Source organism: Protomyctophum parallelum (genome assembly GCF_964188405.1).
Source record: "Protomyctophum parallelum genome assembly, chromosome: 23".
Classification (NCBI taxonomy): domain Eukaryota; kingdom Metazoa; phylum Chordata; class Actinopteri; order Myctophiformes; family Myctophidae; genus Protomyctophum; species Protomyctophum parallelum.
The window spans coordinates 19,286,709-19,304,772 of record NC_139715.1 but is presented as its reverse complement, the minus strand read 5'-3'; the positions used below and the strand labels follow the sequence as shown (position 1 = coordinate 19,304,772).

At 42.1% G+C, this 18,064-nt stretch overlaps 2 protein-coding genes across 2 annotated transcripts in view; one reads left to right on the top strand and one right to left on the bottom strand.

Moving 5' to 3' along the window:
* The window catches only part of spega (striated muscle enriched protein kinase a), an 88,311-nt gene extending 80,328 nt beyond the window's left edge, over positions 1-7,983 (bottom strand). Inside the window, exons 1-2 of the mRNA XM_083758410.1 lie at positions 7,786-7,983; positions 6,694-7,247 (exon numbers count right to left, since the gene is read on the bottom strand). Of these exons, the coding sequence (XP_083614536.1) occupies positions 6,694-7,060 (367 nt within the window). The 5' untranslated portion in view covers positions 7,061-7,247; positions 7,786-7,983. The remainder of the gene's footprint in view (positions 1-6,693; positions 7,248-7,785) is intronic.
* A 5,710-nt stretch (positions 7,984-13,693) lies between these two features.
* Positions 13,694-14,980, top strand: inha (inhibin subunit alpha). Its single transcript, XM_083758328.1, has 2 exons — positions 13,694-14,025; positions 14,116-14,980. The coding sequence occupies exons 1-2, from the start codon at positions 13,707-13,709 to the stop codon at positions 14,865-14,867; spliced, it is 1,071 nt and encodes a 356-aa protein (XP_083614454.1). The 5' UTR covers positions 13,694-13,706; the 3' UTR covers positions 14,868-14,980.
* Positions 14,981-18,064: the final 3,084 nt, after the last annotated feature.

Here is an 18,064-nt window from a genome sequence, read left to right as displayed (position 1 = left end):
TGACTGTGTGTTGGTGACGTCATGTTAATGTGAAACCTGTCCGTCTGACACCGACGTACACCAGGGAGTCTAGACTAAATGACGCAGCACCACTCTCTGCCTGCCGATTGGTCGGATTCCTCCAGTTAGATTGTAGGGACGTGCGTGGACTGCATGCTTTAACCACTTAGTTCTGACCCGTCTGCTCTTTAAAATGTGCTTAAATTAAAAGGAAAACTCTCTCTCTCGTACAGTACGGCCTGTCTCACGCAGCCTGTCAAACACACACACACACACACGCACACAAAAGCACACACGCGCACACACACACACACACACACACACACACACACACACACACACACACACACACACACACAGAAAGCCCATCTCTCTTTCATCATGGTGATAGTGATTGACTGTGACATGGCAGCATCTTGACCACGCTGAGGCTATAATTACCTAGTGATGTGTGCCTGTGTGTGTGTGTGTGTGTGTGTGTGTGTGTGTGTGTGTGTGTGTGTGTGTGCAACAGGAGAGCGTGGAGGTTGTCGGCATCTACACATCACAACGACTCCAACGCCAGCCAGCACATACCACGGGACAGAAATAAACCACAAGGAGAAACAGGGATAGAGAGAGTCAGAGAGAGGGGGGGGGGGAGATGCAAGAGAGATGTGGGAGAGAGAGAGAGAGAGAGAGAGAGAGAGAGAGAGAGAGAGAGAGACAAAGGTCGTAGAGCAAGAGCACAAGGAAGAAAGGGAAAAAAAGAAAACAGCATGGAGATAAATCTCCTCGCGGTTTCTACCGCCTGTAACCTTGTTAGACGAGAAATAGAGAGGCATGTCTGGCAAATATGATTGAATTCCTAACAAATATTTACAGTTCAATCAGTGGGGGAGAAGGACAAAAGAGATAGAGAGAATGAGGGGGGGGGGGGGTGTGTGGTGAGAGAAAGAAAGAGATTGATGCAAAAGGGGGACAGAGCCAATGCCACGGTGCTGCTTGGGTGTCACACATGACACCCGATACGTCCACAACAAGATGCAGACTGACCCACATACATTAACCCACAGATAGACTGACCTACAGACAGACAATCAAACAGACCAGCGGCAGCCATTATCTGGTTCCATTCAAAAGAAAGGCCATTCATTTTCCCCATAGAGATTTCCAAAGAAATATTGATAGGATTATGAATTATTGTAATGTAAGCCTAGAATCAAGCCATCCATTTCTTTGAGTGGAATCACAGAATGGCCGCCACTGCTGATTGATTATTTCACAGTATGTAGAATGGCTACATCAAACGAAAGCACAAGTCAATACAAAAACGTGTTACTTGTGGACGATGCTACAAGTAAGTAATGCTATGCCCCATTGAAAGACAGAATAACCAATAGATAGACAGACATACAATAGATTGATCAATCACTCAATCAATAGACAGACAGACAGACAGACAGACAAACAGAGTATATGGATGAAGGACAGAGATGATGGGGGGGAAGGTGAGGTAGTGAGTGATATGACAGCTGGAGGAGTGTGAGAGCTGGTGACACACGTCAGCTCAACTTTCTCTAAGTCACGTGGAATCATGCCATGCATGGTCCAATCTAACCGCTGATGTATTTATGTATCTGCTGTCGATGTAGACGGCGGCAGCGCACCACGCAACAAATACCCCAGCCAGGTCACATTTGCGAGATAAGAATGATCAGGGGCGGTTATTATTGTGGATGTTACTCTAGACCAGTGATTATCAACCCTTTTCACACAAAAGTTAAGGATCTATAAGGGTCCATTTGGTTACCAACTCTCCATCATTTAGCTGAGGACCACCTGGAACGCCCTCAAGGACCACTGGTGGTCCCCGGACCACTGGTTGAAAACCACCGCTCTATAGGCAAATGTCATTATGTGTAAATAATGATATCACTGTTTTGCAAACGTCATTATCTAATGTGTAAATAATTATATCACTGTTTTGCTTCTGATATACCAAGTCAATATTGCAGCCGGGTACATACATTTTGGAACGGGTTCAGTGTTGGGCGAAGAATCCAGATTCGATAAGCCTGACGTCAGTTCATTTCTGTAGTTCTACGAGGCTGAAAGAGTATTATTGTCACGATTTACACTTCAAAGCTGCGGGCCTGCGGCAGAGATGAATCGTTTTCCTTACTCCGTGTCCCGCAAACAAGTGACTCAACACATTACATAAGGCATATAAGGTTTAAGGAAAGGATTCAGAGTCAATAAGCGCACATTGGATTCTGACAAACAGAATCCTTTCAAAACAAACACTGGGTTTCATTGCTGTTACTTCTGCATACTTGTTGTTACTAAGAATATTACTGTCTTCTCTTCAGTGTTGGTAACTTGATACTAAGATTGTTACAGTGTTCAGTGTTGTTACTAAGAATATTACTGTCTTCAGCTACAATCATAGCATGGGTTCAATGCAGTTACTGACTGGAGGCTGGCTATCCTAGCTGCAGGCCAACACTGAACCAAAGGTCAGAGTTGGAACTGTCAGGGGGGTGTGCTGGGGTTTTAGGGGCTATGGGGGACTGCCACTGTAGTACAGTCAGGTGCAAAGGCTGGGGCAGACCACAACGTCACAAAAAGGAGACGTCGATGGGTATAGCGTGCCATTGGTACATTGGTAAGTATAGGCGAAACAAGATGAGAAACAGAAGAGGATAGATGCTATGTGAGGAATGTACTAGAGATTTTATTTTATTTTTGAAAAGCACCTAGTTAGGATTAGGCCTTAACATTGGGAGATAGCTGGATTTAGAACATGCGAAAGACAGAGGTATAAGTGAATGGTGGGTTGAGTGGTTGCCTCAGAAAGCTGACTCAGTTTTAGGTTTGAAAAGTGTTTTTTTTAGGATTTTAAGCCGGTCATTAATAGTCAGCTGGTTAGTCAGCACTTAGTGACAACTTGCAAAGAAATAATGCTATTATTAAGCATCATCTGCATGCAGTGGGATGTTACATACACGGGTTGATGGAGTAATGGTGGGAAAGGGAGAGAGATAATACAGTGAACGTAATCGAGAGAAATGGAAAGAGAGTTCTTGGTTTGCAATGGCATAGGGTCAAGAAGGAGAGAACAAAGAGAACATAAATTAATGAGAGCTAATTAAGAGGGGGGACGAAAGTGAGTGCAGCCTCGTACTGTGGGCCAGCCGTACATTCAGTGGATGACATGCAGTCCTATAGATATAGGTGATGGAGGTGAGCCCTGGACTCCAGAAGCATTTCCAAAGCAATGATTCTCATTTCAAGGACATCCAGTTTGATATAGGCAACGGAGCCCAATTTGATAGAATATTCGAATTTTTTCTTTTTTAAATCTCCGCGAACATCACTGTAAAATCCTCAAGGTTAATTTGAATGAGAAGTGATAATGTACCCTTTGCGTGTCCATTCGGTTCCATTTGTACAGATCCTGTAAGTGTCCATTTGGTTCCTAACCATCACAAATTTAGCAGAGAGGACCCTCTTGAGGTTGAAGGCTTGAACCCCCTCGAGGACCCCTGAGGTCAGTGAAATTAGTCACTGGGTACATCCCTACCTTGACCCCCCACTCCCCGGACCCCACTTTGACAAGCAATGCCCTCTGTCTGCCATGGGAATGATACGAACAGAACTACCAGCCTGGCAGTGGACAGTGGGCACAGCCAGCCCACCTAAACGTTCTAATTTCAGAGGCGTCGCAGTGCTGCTGATGCAAGGTAACAACCCGGTCCGGACATCTTTTTATTAGGCACCGCTAGATTACTTTTAAAGGTGCAATCCGCAACTGTTACATCCTACCTGGGATTTTAACCACCTCAAAACCATGGCAGTGCACGCATGCTAGTTATATTGCATTAACATACTCTACCACACAGATTTATTCAAATATGGTTTTCTTTATGTTTATGTTTGTTTATTTATTTGATATGGACATAACAATCACATTGCTCATTGCACAATTGTACAACTTGTAGATGCATCGTTTACAGTGTGTTAGCACGAGTGCTAGTTTTCACCACTTGTCCATAGGAGACTTTTCTGAAAAGAACACCCAATCTAAAAAATAAGAAGTACATTCAATAAAAAGTACATTCAAGTGAAGCAAGGTTACAGTACATTACATAACCTCCAGTACAAAAGTGAACATAATCATTCTCGTAACCAGTCAGGAGCTATACATGTGAGCACAGTTGATCTGATTTCAACCATGGTTTGATACCTCTATAGAACACATTACCATCCGTCTCTAGTTTTAAGACCGTAGGCAAGGAGTTCTGTAAGTTAGCTCCCTTTACTGAAAAGGCAGACTGTCCGAATGTGTTGTTACACCTGGGAACAACACAGTTACCACTTGTTGAGGCGCGAGTGGTTGCTCTACCAGAGCTCGGAAGTCTAACTATCAGTCCAGAGAACAAAGGTGAGACATGACCCTGTAAACACTTAAAAACCAATTTGATAGTAGAAAAAAATACAACATTTTCAAATGCAAAAAGGTTGTGTTTTTTTAGAACACCACAAATGTGCCATCTCATTGGTTTTTGATCCATGATTTTTATAGCCTGTTTGTATATTGATGTTATTGGTTTTAAGACAGTTTGAGAGGATTGTGACCATGTTGTGATGCTGTATGATAGGTGTGAGAAAATCATAGCATGCATATACAGCTGTGCAGTTTTGGCTGATAGGTCCCTTCTAATATGACGAAAACAATTTAGATTTGGTTTGACCTTCTTGCATATATGCTTTACCTGTTTTTCAAATTTTAAGTTTTTATCCAAGATTATTCCTAAATATTTTACTTCACCCATTTCCATAAGAGTTTCATTTTTGATGCGTACCTCAAAGGTATCAGCAGCAGGCCTGCTGCGGATGGAGATACACATTGAAACTGTTTTTTGAACATTTAAAGTTAATTGTGATGACTCTAGCCAGTTGGAGATGTTCTCTAGTTCCTGTGTCAGCTGCGCAGCTGCCATGCTGGCTGTTTTAGCAGATGTATAGATGACAGTGTCATGAGCATACATTTGGCAGCTAACGCCTGGGCAGGTATTAGGAAGATCGTTAATGTACATAGTAAATAGCAGTGGTCCAAGTACCGACCCTTGGGGCACTCCCATGTTATTGGGGAGCAGCAATGATTTCTCCCCATTGACCCTGACACACTGCTGTCTCCCTCCCAGATATGACTTAAACCGAATCTGTTAAAGTAAGTTCTGGATTGCAGCTTCAAAGGTATAGGTTAAGTGATTGGTTAATAAGTATTAAATAGCTCCACATTCTGATTGCTATATAGAGTGTTTGTTCAGTGACAGGAATCTCCATATGCTCTTTATTTCAGACACCTTTCAGGTACCTGAAACTAGATCTTTTACTTTTCAGCTTACGAGTTTGCTCACCTATTGGCCAAAATGGATGCCACATTAAAACAACAACAAACTGTATCCGTGTAGGGGACATATACAGACTCTATTCGAAATGTTTCCAACCCTTATGACTGCAAACTGGAGTAGAATTGTCCCAAGGACTCCACTACTAAGATTTTGAGTCTAGGAATGCATGTAGACCATTCATAATTTTTCTGATCGGAAATCCTTGAATGAAGATGGTGTAGATATTCTGCAGTCAGAAGTTGGAAGCTTCTGTGGTTACACTGGTATCTTTGCGGGGAAACGAATGCACTGATCTTATACCAGGTGTTGCTCAAAACAGCTTCTTCAAACAGGACACACACACACACAACAACAACAACAATCAACCACAGGGTGTTGGAGAGGTGAAAGGTTCAGCTGTGCAGCTTAATAGAAAGCAATGACAGACAGCGCTCGACTCACGACAAGCCACATCCCCATGTCCCTAAGTCTCTCTATTTACATCTACAAGTTAATTTTAGCAGCGTCCAATGACCCTCCTCCATAGACATGAGGGGAAAGAGTGGGTTAAGTCACCGCTCACACAACACGTCTCTCTGTTTTTATCTTTAGTGTTCAAACACGGCGGAAGTAGATTTCATTGTGTGAACGATCGGTGAAGTCCAGCAGTAGTGGGGGAAAGTACTCTTGTGTCTTACTGAAGTAAAAGTATCAATATTGCAATGAAGAAATACTCTGTTACAAGTAAAAGTCAGAAATTCAAATTTTTCCTGAAAAGTATTGGCATCAAAATGTACTTAAAGTACCAAAAGTAGAAAGTACTCATTATGTGTAATATAGTGGAGTAAAAGTACAATATTTGGATCTGAGATATATTGGAGTAGAAGTAAAAGTATTCGAAATTGGAAATACTCAAGTAAAATTAAAAAGTACATTTTACTTAAGTACTAGGTCCTTAACTTAAGGTCCTAATAAAAAAAGGGGGAAATCACCTGTTGTACAATGAAAATGTGGTCTCACTTCCTTCCTGGACTACAAGTCACAACCCCACGCAGCCTCCCCCTCTCTCCACAAGGAGGAGTAGTGCACCAAAGCATTATGGTTATTGTAGGAATTCAGCAATCTAGCCAAACCCTAGTCAAACACACAGACTTCATTATATTTCTGGCCAGAGTGCACATTTCAAATTGTGCTACTGTTATCTACTACAAATACTATTAACATTGAGTGACTGCAGTTTCTTCCAGCTGTGAAATTTCCGTTGTCCTCCATTCACCTATAATCAAAAGCAATATCAGTTCAATGAAGTGCTTACCATCACCGAGGTCCATGATAGCCAGGAGTGCGCTGGTCCTGGCCTCTCCCAGCTCGTTGGTGGCCACGCAGGTATAGAGGCCGGCGTCACACATGTGACAGTCTCGTATCCACAGGCCCGCAGAGTCCTGGCCCTCGGACGGCGGTACCGGCTCGTCGTTGTGGTACCACTCCAGCGAGGGTTTGGGACAGCCGGCCACCGACACCCTCAGGCGGATGTCACAGCCGGTGCCCACCGCCGCCTTGCGGAGCTTACGGGTGAACACCGGAGCGGACGGTTCAGTGGCTGGAACCGCTTCGTCCTGGATGACTTTGGCCCTCTTAGAGGGGATGTTGGGACTGGCTCTGGTTGCCTTGGCTTCTGCCATGTTTGTTACGTTTGGAACGTTGATCTTAACTTGACGTTTTTGACATCTTCTAGTAAAAGGAGTCCGGAAAATGGCCGCCCCCCCGCTGCAGTTATTTGACGGCCTGTTTGAAATCCTTCATTGCTTTTGGGTATTCCTCAGCTCAAAGGAAGCATACACAACTCCATTTGGTGATCGGAAGTAGCATCTGAAACATATACATTATTTGTATCATTATATAGTGTTTACATTGTTCAGTATAGCTTCATAGATAATTTACTCCGTTTCATTTATCATAATATAGTGACATGGCAGATCTAGTGAGTTTGAACTGACTCACATATTTCACATTGCATTCCAGACAACCCTGAACCTAACTGCTATTATTGGACCACAGCACACTATTCAAACTTTGCCAGGGTTTAAAAAGTCAAGCACAAATTCCAACTATATAATACAATTAGGATTTTCAAGCAATTGTTATTATTACCTACATATGTATGTATTTACTGTACATTGTGTATTAAAGTACTTTTATAGCTTTCCATTCATTCCAACTAAGTCAGCCAGCTATAAAGTTAAGTTACATGTTACAAAATCACCAGTTTCCATGTACTTTAAAGGTTTTCTCTTCAAAGACAGCAATGCTTGAAGTGCTGACTATAATTACTTTCACTGTAAAAAAAAAAAGAAAAAGAAAAAAAAGAAAAGAAAATAAACAATATACATATGAAAGGCAAACTTACGTCACTCTCTTCTTGAAGGCTGAAAGGCATTCCGTTTGACATCCTTGTAAAGTCCCCGTCAAGGTAATGAGATCCACAAAGCCAAATATTTCATCTCGAACCAATTACGGACGCCTGTGTGACTCAGTGCGTGGTGCGCTGCACTCAGGCCGTATAGGTGTAAGTCCAGCCAGGATCATGGAGAATTAACAGCCTCCACCTCGGACCCCTTCAAAGGCTCTGGGGGTCTGCAGAAGACAGGTCAAAGAGGGGGGAGGGAGGGGAGTGAGAGAGAGAGAGAGAGAGAGAGAGAGAGAGAGGGTGGGGGGGGGAGAAGGAGGGAGAGGGAGGTGGAAAAGCGGTCAGATATGGACAAATATCGAAGATTAAAGCAAAAACCATTACAATACTTTTCTATGACTTGTTTTCCTACGTGTGATTATTTTACTTCTTAATTTGTGTTCTGAGTTTTAGTCACCACTCTCTATCTCTCCTGTTCAACCCTCAATGAATGCCCCCTGGTGAGACTGGCACCCCCCACCCCCCCAAAGCCATGGGCTAACAGCTGCATGCTGGATAGGTCACATTTCTTGGGCTGCCATTTGCCTGTGCCACACACACACACACACACACACACACGGATACATACGCACTCAAACTAGGACAGACACCGTCGTCCACCCTTTTAAGATAATGTTATCGACAAAAAATGTCAGTGTGGCTGTCTGTAACTGTGTGTGTGTGTGTGTGTGTGTGTGTGTGTGAGTGAGTGACTGTGTGTGTGTGTGTGTGTGTGTGTGTGTGTGTGTGTGTGTGTGTGTGTGTGTGTGTGTGTGTGTGTGTGTGTATGTGTGTGTGTGTGTGTGTGTTCCACAGAGAGGGAGATGCTATAAAAAGGATGCCCAAGAATGCAGATAGGCTGAGTGATTCACACCAACCCCAATGTAACAACTACGTCACACACAGTGTAGTCAGCTACAGTCAGTCCCCCATATATATATATATATATATATATATATAAATTAATACATTTAAATAAATAAATATATCTACGGTAGTCTTGACTTTCATAGACTTTGGTTAATTGATCGATTGAACAATTTATAGTAACAATTTGCATGGACAAGCACACTTAAGTATGCAGTACAATAGGTCTTCTAAACGGATTTTATCCAAGAAAGCCTATATGGCTTGTTTCCATTGGGGTCCTTTATTAAATTACATGTTTGGTCTTGAGAATGAGGCCAATAATTTCATCAAAACAAGGTTGGTTTTATGCTGTCCATTTAAAAACGAATACACCTGAAAATCTATTTCCATTGATGTTTCATTCAAGAACAGAACTGACCACAGAACTGACCACTTATAATTAACAGCACCTCAAAGGCCCTTAAAACAAGGCTCCAGACCTCCCAAAACAAACTGGTCAGGCTCCTACATGGCCTCACCCCCCGAACCCACCTCACCCCTGCCCACTTTGACAGGCTGGGATGGCTTAGGGTCGACGACAGAGTACAGCATCTTGCAATGGGTCTGGTCCACAAGATTCGATACACCACCAAGATACCCATGATGTACCTGTCTAAATACTTCCTTAATGTAAACGAAGTCCACACCCACAACACCAGAGGGAGTGCAACAAACCATGTACAACCCAGATTCGGCACAAACAAGGGACTAAATTATTTTCGCTCCTATGCCACCAAAATGTGGAACGCCCTACCAACAGTCATTAAGACATGTGAATCCCTTGACTCCTTCAAAACCGCTCTCAAAGGGCACCTACGGATGGCTGCAATTCGAAACTGGCCTCTGTAAAATCTGTATCCCCCCCACCGCCCCCCCCCCTTTCCCCTCACTGTATATGTATCTTTTCCCTTTTTGCTTCCTATATGATGAATTCCTGTTCTGTTCTTTAACTACATAGAAATGTCTATTTGTACGTCTCTAAATGTTTTGATGAATTGAACAATGTGGACCCTGTTGTAAACAAGTGTAATGCTTAATTGGGTCGTCCACTCACAGTTAACAGTCTTTGTATTGAGTTTGTGCTTGAAATGTACTGTAATTCTACAAAGTGTTAATAAATATTTCAATCAATCAATCAATCAAAAGGGTCCTCAACTCACCTCTGATCCAGGCTGGGCTTTGGATGCTGGCATGATTTCGTTTGCTAATAATCACCAACTTCCATTTTTTATCTATTAAAAAAAGAGGGAAAAAAAGCTGAAATCAGAAATCGCTAATCAGTGTTGTCCTGATATTTATACTGATATACATTTCTAGTCATATCAACTGGTGGTTTTCAACCATAAAAAGATAACATTTTTATTCTGGATTTGAGCCACGCACGGACCACCATTTAATGACCCAAAAACTAGATAGGCCTATGCCCCATGTTGTCGTTGTTGAATAAGATTTTGTCCACAATTCTGTATTGATGTTGGTACCATTAGGAGAGATAACAGGCAAAAGTTTATCAAAAATAACATTTTTCTAATACATTCACTAATTGTGTATACCACTTGTAAATTAATTAAGTAGCCTAATGCAGATGTTTTACAATAATTTAACTGAGAGTGTACCATGAAACCGACCCGTAAGGGTCCATTTAATAGGCAAAAGGAAAGGAACGGTATAGGCTACTATGTTTACCCAGGGTAACTGGACTAAGCATCAGATACTTGTTTACAGCCAGGCCCTGCTTATTTCATACTTCATATAACATGTCATGGTAGTGGTTCAATGCCTTGTCCAAGGGCACTTCAGGCTATAGCCTATAGGCTACTTTATATATTTGGATACCAACTCTCCCTCATTTAAGGGACCACCTGGAACGCCTTCAAGGACCACAATATAAGTTTACACAACTTTCTTTTTGTATTTGTTTTCATCATGGCGTCTGCTCAAAATGCTAAATGCTACTTAAAGTTCGTCATAATTTTGTCCTTACTTTCTAGCTCCTATTCAAAATGGTCCAGTGTCCTCGGCTCGTCTTCATAACTTGACAATACGCCAAGGCAATCTGTCCTGACTCGTGCAGATAAGCCTCTAGCAGCTGCATGATCTATCCAAGACCTAGCCCTGAAACATGACTGCCATGATGATTATCATGACAGTCATGCAGATATTTAGCCCTGTTTTTGGCGCTCGCTGCATTTACAAGATTTCCGTATATATAAACATTCAGATTTCAAATATAAAGTACTCACAATTTGTCCCACGGGTGTTAGTTAGTAGCAGCGCCAGCGATTAGAATTGCTGCGTCCCGCGTTGTTTAATAAAACGCATTTTTGTCCGAGCGCCCCGGCTACTTTTTTCAAACGGGGTTCGTTTGGGAAATCCACAGTTGCACACCGGGAGCGCACTCGCCTATTAGTCTGTATTGGCAGGGCGGTCAGCGTACCTATATCGAACACACCGAGTGCCACCCTCCTCCCGACCGATAGGGGCGCGTAGTTGAAAGCCAATGGCAAAATAACACCTCGGATAAAAATGCTTTTGATTAAACAACGCGGGATGCAGAAATTCTAATCGCTGGAGCTGCTACTAACCAACACCCGTGGGACAAATTGTGAGTACTTTATATTTGAAATCTGAATGTTTATATATACGGAAATCTTGTAAATGCAGCGTTCGCCAAAAACAGGGTGAAGTTTCTTCATGACTATCGTATGAATAAGAGAGTCATGAACCATGGCTAGACCCAACTTCAAAGCCTGGATCGTATCACAACACAGGCCCCACTCATATAGCACCTGTATGAATGTGCCTGACTGAGAGTGAGTACGAATTGAAATATGATTAAATACAGGCAAGGATCTATATACAAAGGATCTATATACAAAAAAATCCTTTCCATTTTCTGGTTGAACTGTCACGGGGAAAAAACCTAAGGAAAAAACAAGATATTTGTTCTTCCAGTATAATGAAAGTGAGTCCGAGAACAAGTGAACAAAACCTACATTGGGCCTTGGACGCCCTCTAGTGGATAACAATAGAAGCAGTAGTACAGAAGTACAATAGTGTTGTGTTGGACTAGGTTGTTCTTATTTTCTCCGTTATAAAGTATATATATATATATATATATATATATATATATATATATATATATATATATAGAGAGAGAGAGAGAGAGAGATAAATACTGAATAATAAGCTTTATGACTCAATGTCCATCTACCACTGAATTAATTCAATCCAATATGCATACGGTCACACCAAATATATATATATATTTTTACATCAATATTGTTTATTGTAGCCTAAATGTGCCAGATAGAGCCAGCTGTTCATGACCATTGCTTGCAGTTGCAATACCTGTCTTATTAGACTTTCCAGACATTACCAAACCTCCTTTATGTGACTCAGTGACTTTCCACAATACCCCACCCATTGGTGTTCTGAAGTCATTGACATTACGGTTTATTAGCCATAATGCAGACTGCATGTCTGCTATGGCAGTATTACTTACTTTCAGTACCAGGAAGAACAGCTACTGTAAGTGCTAAACTTAGTTTCACCCCAGATATAGAGGAGAGGTTTCATTGAATCTTAGTGAGTGTATCCCGAGGTAAGAGTATTTAAGGGAGCCATTTGTAGCCTATTTGCAGTGTCCTATGCAGCCCGGCACAGCACAGTCGCCTTGGGGCTTGTGGTTAGAGTGTCTGCCCTGAGACTGCATGTCAGGGTTCAACATCTGGCCGAGTCATACCTAAGACTATTCCTTTTTCTGGCTTTTTGCCTTTATTGATAGTTACAAGTGAAGATAGACATCAAAGATTAATTATGACACAAGAGATTTTCAGGTAAATTACACACACACACACACACACACACACACACACACACACACACACACACACACACACACACACACACACACACACACACACACACAGTACTATATGAGTCACATTTGTTAGACTGTGTTGCATACTAAGTTTTATCTCTCTCTCTGGAATGAAGCTTCACTTTTCCCACAAGGGTGTTTTATTCAGCGCTTCTCCTCACATGGCAGCTTGGCTCAAAACAAACATTCACAGCAGGTTTCAAGGTTTCCTTTGACCGTTGAAATAACAGAAAAACCTGCCCTTTAACGTTCAACTTTGGAAAAAATGCTCCACTATGAAAATGAATTGCCAGTGGGAAAGACATCTACAAAGTAAAATCCTGAGTGTTAATTTAACTCTAGTGTTTTAAATTAACACTTTAATGTGTAGGCAGAGAGGAAAGGAGATGGAATCACTGATCTACAATCTCACAGTGTGTCGCATAGCTATCTTCACTACTTTTGTGTGACACACATGGTGAAGGAAAAGCATGAAAAGTTGAAATTTGGAGGTTACTGGGGTGTGGAGGGCAGAGGTGTGTGTGTTTGGGGGGGTGGGGCAGGCGAGATGGACCACTCAGTCCATCTTTTAGTAATTTGTTTTAAATTAGCAGTTAATTAGCATGAACAGTTCTTATTTCCACAGGAACCAGACACATTCCCTTCAGTACACTGTGTGAAACTGTCACGGCCCAGTGCTCAAGGTCAGCATATGCACGCCTCCTTTCAACACAATAATGACCCGCTCTGTAGTCGCACTCCTTCATGCCCAAACAGACAGATAACAGCACAAGTTACCCAAACAATCACGTCACAGAGTTAGGGAGGGACATCTGGAGGCCTACAGGTTAGTTCAGCAGAATAGGCAAAGATAAAAGCCTTGAGGAGTGACTTGTGAGCGATACGTCTGTGAGAGACAGTTTCATATCTATGGTCTCATTTATTCTTTGAAACAGGCTTTCTCGTCACTACTTGGCCGATTCATTCGTTTCATTCATTCGTTTCTGGCTGTAATCAAAACTATTAACTGGAGATTGAAGCATTTGGACCCACAAACTTATTTTTCTTTGTATTTTGGACTTTGAGACGAAGGGCAAGACATTTTCTTACAATGTTGAAGAGGCCTTGGCAGCACCTGCCCTGCATTGTGCTCCTCTTAAGCGTCGTGTGGACCACTATCTCGACAGAGTCCTGCACGGGAGGTGATGAGCCACCTCGTGACGTGGTGTTGGCCTGGTTCAAGGACCGGGTGCTGCAGGGCTTGGGCCTGCGGCGGCCCCCTGTGCCTGGCATGCAGGGACCACCTGATGGGGACGCGGCGAGGCCAGAGGCCAGGCAGCGGCACACAAGGTCATCCAGGGTGGACATGGTTAACCACCAACACCACAAGCCCTCGCAAACATCTCAGATTATTGTCTTCCCTAGTGCCGGTGAGAAGCTTTGTCTTATCTAAGGCTTTACTGCATCTCTGTATCAATGTGTAATAAAACCATCTTTTGCTTTATGTTCTAATCTTTCAGACTCTCTTCCCGGCTCTGGCGACGCCGCATCCTCTTCCAGCTGTTGCACATATTACTTTCAGCCGTCCCTGAACAGCCAGGAGTTCTTGGTCACCTCAGCCCATTTCTGGTTCTATGCGGGGGAAGGAGCAGCCACGTCCAACTCCTCTGCCCCTCTGTTCATTCTCACCGCAGGGCAGCGGCTGCTCCAGGCAGCCGAGGCTCCATCCAGGACCACCTCGGACGGCTGGGTCACCTACCACCTGGAGCGTGACCTCCGAGCGTCCGTCTCGGAAGGACCGTTTGTGCTGCAGGTGCGCTGCGCGGCCTGCGAGTGCCACTCCAATGAGTCGGACAAGCTGCCGTTCCTCCACCTTCACACCGGCCCCCGGCCGGGCGGCCCTGACCGCTCACTGCGTCGGCACCGCGCCGGCAACATCCCCTGGTCGCCCTCCGCCATGGACTTGCTACAGCGGCCCTCGAAGGACAGGCCGCAGCACAACGACTGCAGCCGGGAGGACGTGGAGATCAACTTTGAGGAGCTGGGCTGGGACAACTGGATCGTCCATCCCAAAGTGCTGACGTTCCAGTACTGCGTGGGGAACTGTTCGGCGTGGGACCGCGCCACCACCATGCTGGGGATCAAGCAGTGCTGCGCGCCGGTCCCCGAGACCATGAGGTCACTGAGGATTACCACCACGTCTGACGGAGGATACTCCTTCAAGTATGAGACACTGCCCAACATCATAGCGGAAGAGTGTGCCTGTATCTAAAGTTTTGTTGTGTGCATGCTGAATGATTGCTTAAAATAGATAACATTGCTTTTATATAATTTTTACAAAATCACCATTTACAAACTGAAGCACAAGCCTTAATTATTTTGTATTACTTAGTGGTAAAGGAAAATCATGTTACAATCTAGAAAGAGCAGTAGTGGAAAGTAAGTAAGTACACTACATATTACTACTTAAATACAATTTCAAGGTACATTTAACTTTACTGGAGTATGCTGTATACATCTTTCTGTACTTTTACTACAAATATTGTACAATTTACTCCACTATTATTTGAAAACTTTAGTTACTGTGTAGATTTTTATCATTTATACAACACATACATTAACTACTTCAGCACTATGTAAACTTTGGCAATTTGAAAATAGCTGATTTACAAGCTTGTAGATGCATGCAAGTGTTTAATAGATTTGACATAACTTGCAAAAATGGGACATTCTGCATAATGAGTACTTTTGGTACTATAATAATATTTTGATGCCAATACTTTTGCACTTTTACTTAAGTAAATTTTGATGACCAGACTTAAGTGTGTTTCTACTGTGTGTTTCTACATTGCAGAATTGCATTGGTACTTTACTAATTCAGTACTTTTCCCACCACTGCTGAGAAAGAACTGTCCACAAATTCAAATGAAGGGCAAAAAACTCAAGATGGCACCACCGGTCCATTCAATGGTTCCGCAAACCATTATAGGCTGGATCAGTGGTTCTCAAATTGTGGTCAGGCACCCCCAGTGGTCTTTGAGGGGTCCCCAGCTAAATAATTGATTGTTAATTTTCACCATTATTACATGAACTAGAAAAACAGTTATCACTATACATGCAGTATGAGTATGCTATGAGTACAGAGACAGTACTAAATAATTCTAGACTTGACCAAGTTCAAATATTCTTAGATTAGAGTCCAAATCCTGGTCTCTAAACTGCCTCCCCCTGGCCAGCCAGGGCGCCTGATGGAGGGGAAAGGAACTGGTTGGAATAACATGTTCCTTCCACACACTACGTCCAACCAGGGAAACTCCCCCCTGTCAGGTGTAAAGGAACTTGGACACTCAGGCATGAAGGAAGCATGAGTTCAAGTCCGTTGCTCTCCCCATGTCCCCCATATATGGGGACTAGGTTGGCGGAGGGTGTGTAGATCCCAGGATCACATTAGATAATTCGTTGGGTGAAGAATGGGTTACAAAATCGTGGGATAAAAAATATATATTTTAAGAGATTAGAGTCCAATAGATAAGACATCTTACCATATGGGGGTCTGTGGCCCAAAGCATAAAATTGGGTATCCTTAAAAATTAATAAGAGAATCACTAGGTTAGAGATGGTATATAGGCCTTCTTAGCATAGGTCTAGAAGCCAGGTTTCTCCGACATGGGAATGGTAGGATTGAATGCCACAAGAGCTACCATCTGTCTTATCACAACAACAAAAATATATATATATATATATATATATATATATATATATATATATATGTATACACATACATACATACATACACACACACACACACACAAAACAATCCACTGTCATTGAAAATGGCTTGTATGTCTTACTTGCGCTACACCTTTAGGGGGCAGTGTTTGCTACATTTCCAAGACAGCATAGTCTAGGTAGTGGTGTCTTGGAAATGCTGATAAGGCGAGATTGTTAAAAGCCTGGGTAGAGGCTGCGAGATGTAAATTTTTCCACAGCCAACACACATTGTAACACTCACATTATAATGGAGAATTAGGACAATGAAAGTCATAGGCTAATAATTTAGCATTAAATGACAATAAAAGTCATAGGTTAATAATTTAGCATTAAATAGTTAATGTACCGGTATCCTCAAAAGGACAGTAAGCAACTTGAGTTAGTGGTTACAAAGCCCTTATTTTATTGGGTTAACTGGTGGTAACCCAATAACTTTTAATTTATCCCTTTAAGTATCAGTTTGACAAAATATCCATTGTCAAGTCCCTTGACAAAAAAAACCAAACAAATCAATTTCATTCAAAATTTTATTTTTTTCTGTTAACAAAATAATCTCTAGTTACAAAAACAGCTACAAAATGAGCATTAGAGGAAAAACAAAAATATCACAAAGCAGTATGTACCGATAGTTTAACTGGAATGTCGTAGAACTGAAGGTGATTACAGGAAGGCCTACATCTCATCGTAACAATGCCTTAATTTATACTCTGTCGTATGATTTCTCCATCCGCTTCTCATTTGACCATTGCAGACACATACAAATGAAATGAAATCAAGTTGTGCACATTTCCTACTTTTTAAAGTTATTTTTACAAGCATTCACCATGAAAAGAGCAAAATATATTTTTTAAAATATTACATTTGGTTTGCTCAGACCCTCATCAGGTATGTATCGTATATACCCGATGAAGGTCCAAGCGACGGAAACATCTTAACTTTTTTTGGCTGCAAATGACATGCAGGAAAATGTTTTGCTCTTCATATTGACTGCCTACTCCGCAGTATGCATGTCGACGACTTTCAGTATGTGAACTTGTACATTAGCCATCTTCAGACAGAGGCAGACACCATATGACAAAGTATAAATCTCTTTTCTCTGCAATAAAACAAAACATAACAGGTCAGACAGGGGGTGCTCGTATATTATACATGTTTGTGGCATTTCTGATCCTCTGCTCCAACTTCATCTTACAAAATGTATTCTTTCAACAAAACAAAACTGTGACAAGACGAATCCTAACTGACGGAAACATGGAACAAGGATTACAGTCCATTCTTAAGTTTGCTGACCAGTACAAACTTTAATGCAAGGTTTAGAATAACATGGGGAATGATTATTTTTTTGCAGGTAAGTTAAAGTACACGTACCAAGTTAACCAAATGTTAAAGTGCTGATTTCTTCCCCTGCAGTCCTTTGAAATATATGACTTATATGACCAAGCTATTGATTTACAGAAATGGTCATGAAATGTGGCAAAACCAAATGAAAAGTAATGTTCTATGGAAAAAGAAAAAAACATTGGTAGACATTACAGATTTCAAGCATTTCCCAGGTAAACGTTTTGGCCAATTTGAACAAACTTGGATCTCAGTGGAACATGGAAAACAAGTCGCGAACAAATCATAAAGTAAAAAATAAAATCATTGTCAATAAACATGGTCCTTCCTGCATACTTTACTCAGTCCATGTCCGTACAT

Coding starts and splice junctions, on each gene's coding strand:
- inha (XM_083758328.1), top strand. CDS start 13,707: ATGTTGAAGAGGCCTTGGCAGCACCTGCCCTGCATTGTGCTCCTCTTA. Junction 14,026..14,115: donor TATTGTCTTCCCTAGTGCCG/GTGAGAAGCTTT, acceptor CTAATCTTTCAG/ACTCTCTTCCCGGCTCTGGC.